This window comes from Sinocyclocheilus grahami, unplaced genomic scaffold, assembly GCF_001515645.1.
Source record: "Sinocyclocheilus grahami isolate Dianchi unplaced genomic scaffold, SAMN03320097.WGS_v1.1 scaffold332.1, whole genome shotgun sequence".
In the NCBI taxonomy this organism is placed as follows: domain Eukaryota; kingdom Metazoa; phylum Chordata; class Actinopteri; order Cypriniformes; family Cyprinidae; genus Sinocyclocheilus; species Sinocyclocheilus grahami.
The window spans coordinates 31499-36681 of NW_015505511.1; the positions used below are offsets into that span (position 1 = coordinate 31499).

The 5183-nt window shown below is 37.6% G+C and overlaps 1 protein-coding gene across 1 annotated transcript in view; it reads left to right on the forward strand.

The window, feature by feature from the left end:
• Nucleotides 1-4164, forward strand: part of LOC107602657 (CD276 antigen homolog) — a 15379-nt gene extending 11215 nt beyond the window's left edge. The window contains exons 2-4 of the mRNA XM_016295219.1: nucleotides 2832-2878; nucleotides 3016-3342; nucleotides 3982-4164. Coding sequence (XP_016150705.1) covers nucleotides 2832-2878; nucleotides 3016-3342; nucleotides 3982-4064 — 457 coding nt within the window. The 3' untranslated portion in view covers nucleotides 4065-4164. The remainder of the gene's footprint in view (nucleotides 1-2831; nucleotides 2879-3015; nucleotides 3343-3981) is intronic.
• The last annotated feature ends 1019 nt before the right edge of the window (nucleotides 4165-5183 follow it).

A 5183-nucleotide genomic window follows, 5' to 3' on the forward strand; every position in this document is an offset into this window, starting at 1 on the left:
ATCAAATGCAAGTAAACTTTTGAAACATTTAAATTAGCATTATTTTTGGCATAATAAATAATGCTATATTTAATAATGCTGTAAAAATAATTAAATAAAATATAAAATAATGCTAATTTAAATGATTCAAAAGTTTACTTGCATTTGATAAGAAGCTGCGTGGGCAAAAATGACATGTAAACAATTTTAAGGCTATTTTGTCTATGCTCATCGCTGGTCTGGTTTCTGGTAAAGGGCTATAGCCAAGCCGTTAAAATTAGACCACAGATTGCCTCGATTTCACCAGGTGGGCTAAAAGCAGACTACACGTAGCCCGTCCAATTTAGAGCTAAATCGTGGCTACATAAAGACCATGTCATGAAATGACACTTATATCTTTGTAGATATTTTTGACACTGCGAACATGATGGGGTATCAACCATCTCATGCGCTGTCTGGCCAAAAACTACAGTGAATCAGGTTTGACTATAAGTGGGCTACAGATAGCCGCTCGGACTACAAGCTAAATCGTGGCTACGCACAGGCTATGTATTGAACATGTCAAAGAAATGAAACCAAACACCTTGTAAACGCTGTTGACTTTGCTTACATGATGGTATATCATACATCTCACGAGTTATTTTGCCAAAAAATGACATGAAACCAAATTCTTGGTTATTTGGGCTAGAAGTGGGTTGCACATAGCCGGACTATATCAGGTCTATACTTAACCGAGACGTTGAAATGTCGGCTATTGCTTGCTGGGAGCGGAGTCCAGCCCGGTGTCGTCACATGTGGTTGCCACAAACCCGCCGGCCGTGCCGTTCTCAAGACCACCGGTCTCCGCTCACTCAGCCCGCCTGCCGTTCCTCATAGCCGCCGGCCTCCGCCCGTGTGTGACGCTGTGTTTCATTGTGAAAGTGAAACTACTTTGTTTGGCATTCCAAAAGAGGACACAACTAGAAATCAGTGGCTAAGTTGTATTTACAACACTGTTCCAGAACAGTTCAACCCAAATATTCAGATGTGTGCAGCACATTTTATGGAGGACTGTTTATTGATCCTGGTAGAGTAGACTACAATGCCGGCTGTTCTGACTCACAGACTGGGCCTCATTTACGAAACGAACGTACGACAGAAAATTGAGTGTACGGTCGTTTTAGCGCAAAATTTGGAATTTATCAATATGGACGTGAGCGGTGGCTACGATCAAATCTCACGTCTGGTCTCAGCTCGTGTACGCAAGTTTTTGAGTTACATGAAGTTGCGCACAGCATAGTAAATACGGTGGAGAATTGTAGATTGACAGCATTTTGTTCATTTTTATATTCCTGACCATCAAACGAAGCTCATTAGTGTTGGGCCTTCTTGGAGAGTGATGTGATGTTGATGTTCCAGGTGAGATCCTCTGTAATATGCACTCCCAGGAATTTAGTGCTGCTGACTCTCTCCATGGCCGAGCCATCGATGGTCAGTGAGGAGTGGTCAACAGAGTTTCTCCTGAAGTCCATCACAACCTCCCTGGTCTTACTCACATTGAGGGACAGGTTGTTTGCACTACACCATTCAACCAGTTGTGCCACTTCTTTCCTGTAGAGCAGGGGTGCCCAAACTCGGTCCTGGAGGGTCGGTGTCCTGCAGAGTTTAGCTCCAACCCCAATTAGACACACCTGAACCAGCTAATCAAGCTCTTACTAGGCATACTAGAACCTTCCCAGCAGGTGTGCTAAGGCAAGTTGGAGCTAAACTCTGCAGGGCCCTCCAGGACCGAGTTTGGGCACCTCTGCTGTAGTGTTTCATCATTGTTGCTGATGAGACCTACCAGAGTTGTGTCATCAGCAAACTTGATGATGTGATTGGAGCTGAACTTGGCATTGCAGTCGTGAGTCAGCAATGTAAAGAGCAGTGGGTTGAGCACACAGCTCTGTGGGGCACCTGTACTCAGTGTGGTAGTGCTGGAGGTGTTGTGGCCGACACAGACTGACTGAGGTCTTCCAGTTAAAAAAAAAACTGACTATTGAAAGGGGTTCTTTATTAACTAATACATAATTTTGTAATGGTATGGCAAGCTTTTACATCAATGTTGTGGTAAGGGACAGCACGTTGGGACGGTTGTGAAAATGTGTTGCAGCTGTCCCTACACTGACAGCTGTGATAAAACTTGCTATACTAGCATGACACAATATCTTTGACACATGCTAGCTATTAGAAGCTAAGAAAACACTAATTAAAATTATATGAATACTTCACCCAAACAGCTTAGACGGTACGACAAAAAATCTGATCACAAAAAAAAAACTTTATTACCAAGAAAATGATTTAAATTATTTTATTTTTTTTGCAGAAGGAATGCTCACATGCGGCAGCTTTCTTCTAGGAAGGACGAGGGGCTAACTGAGCATGTGCAGTATGAATATCATCAGTGTAGCTCAGTCCTGAATAATGAATTCATTCCTATAATGAATTCCAAACTACTATGGGGAAGATTATGTTACAACAGTGGTTTGTAATTATGCCCTGAAAAGTACTGTAATATAAAGGCTTTTTTAAATGCAGTAGTGTTTTTGCAGTGTCATTGCACCACGCTGCTGCAGTTTAACAGCTCAGCACAGAATTCGATTAATCTGGAAAGCAAATACATAGCTTGACTGTGCTCTGGCTGCACCATTGCATAGTACAGGAAACAAGAAACCATAGTCAGAATAAGCTATATCCTCCAGTACAGACTTGTACTATTGGGGTGCAAATAGCAGCCAGTGCAGTGTATACCTGGTGGAAAAAGTCACTTTTGTAATTTTGGTCATTTTTTGTTGTTGGTGTAAATGTATATAACATACACATGTTTTTTACAGGTGCTGCTGTTTCTGTATCTGTGTGTTTGCAGTATTGTTAAACAAAGGTGAGTGTAGCCATTTCCACTGGATGTGTCCAAATATTTTTATCAGTAGCATATCATTAATTATTATTTATTATTATTATTATTAGGAAGGAGGTGGCATTTGCCTCTTAGAATTTATTTTTAAAGGCTTTTTTCAGCATGTCTGCAGGTCACTGTTGAAGGTGAAGTCGGAGGCTCTGCTGTCTTGCCCTGTTCTTCTATTGACAATCATCTTAAAAAAGAAGATATAACGGTTTATTGGAGACATAACAGCAGCCAAAATGTTTATGACATAATTGAAGGTGAAGGATCGGTGGAGAGGCAGGACTCGGCGTACAAAAACAGAGCTGAAACCTTCCCTATTGAGTATATGAAAGGAAACTTTTCGCTCAAACTCAGTAACCTTCAATTTAATGATTCAGGAAAGTACATCTGCTACATCACAAAGGCACATAAAAATCCAAGCACACAGCTTTTTGTCAAAGGTATGTGAAATATGATAAACTTTTTTAAACAAGTATTTATTTAAACATTTCCAACTTTAATAAAGTTTGTTAATGACTGATTAACCATATAAATTCTATCATATCAATTTTCTAAGGCCTCTAAACTGAAAAAAAAACCCTGCTTTACACAATCTACTGCATGCCTATAATGATAGTTTATTCAAGTAAATGTTATTTTAGTATGATTGTAAAAACATCCACCTTCATGTCATGGTTCCTGTCTTTTTGTTTGCTTTTTCCTCTGGGGGCTTGAGCTTCTGTCCTTCTGCCCCAAAATGCATTTTAATTACAATTAATATGAAAAGATGTACAAAGGTTCACAAATGTTTTATTGCTTTATGTTTAAATGAAGCCTTGGTGTCACCTACAGGCCTATTATGTGAAGTGTAGGCCTGGAGAGTTGTACTTCTGTAAAATACCTTTTACTTGATCAAATGGATTAACTATCATTATAGGCATGGCAGTAGATTGTGTACAGCAGTTTTTTTTTTGTTTTTGTTTTTTTTACAATTTAGAGGCCTTAGAACACATGAAATGTTGATGTGAAAGGTAAGGTTTAGTTAAAAAGTTGAAAATAAAAAGTTTATTGAAACATTTTTGTGACGTTTTGTCTTACAGATAGAGCAAACCATGGAACAGCAACAAGAGCAGAGAGGATTGTGTCATTTTTAATTCTGCTCCATATTCTGCAGTATATTTGACCTAGAATGAGATGTGTGAAGTGTATTTTGTCTTGACAAGAAGTTAAGAGATTTATTATATTTTAAGTAGTTTATTATATAAAAATTTTTTTTCGTTTGATGGGGAATTTAAGAGTTAGTTTGATTTTTAATTTTTTTTTCTTTGCACATAATGAATATTTTAATATTTTGCAGTGATTTGTTTTGCTTGTATAGATTTATTTTTTCCTGCACTGTCGCTTTTCTTAGCAGGAATTGTAAGCTGACCTACAAATAAGCTAATAAAAACTTCAAATCAATATTTCATGTTTTCACATATTTATTTGGTATGTATCCATATAATTAGTGGGATAATGTAGAGTCGGCTGGCCGTTATCACAGAATAAACTCTGCTTTGTTTTGGGGTCCTGATCATCCTGTACAAAAATACAATTTTGCTTTAAACACATAAATCTATTATATAAAAATCTATATTTAAAGTTTAAACTACATTTTAACTAAAAAAAACCCTTAAAACTACATTTCATGACACAACCACAGTAGTATTTTAAAATGATGTGGGAGATGCATTCTGGGATACATGTCTGTCGCAAGTTTGCACATGCAAGTCACCTCCTTCCAAGTATGGGTCGCTGCAGGTCAGAAGAATCTCAAAAGATTTCTCATTGGTGAAAGGAGAATCTTGCTGGCGTGCATTCATAAACTACATTAGCAATGTCACATATCTGTAAAAATGACAGCAGAGCTGCAGAGGCAGAGGTCCAAAACACTTAATAATAGCATTATAAACCGTTAAAGAAGCTTATAAGCATGGAGTTTCACTTTCACATGCTTTTGAGAGATTTTTGTGATGTTGAGTTGAATGCATTTGATGTGTTTTCCCATGCGCATAACACAAGGGCAGTGCAATAATTTGGATTAAAATATTACTGCATATTACATACTTATTGTAGGACATCAGATATGAATGTTCAATGAAATCCCTGATTGTAATACAAGTATAACATTTTACGTAAGAGTCACTTGTATTTGTATTGTAATGTATTTTAACAGTATTGTCAGTTTGCTTTTTTAATTGTCTTTTAAACAACTTTTGAGTTGTTTAACACTGAGCAGAATATGACATTTGTAATATCATAG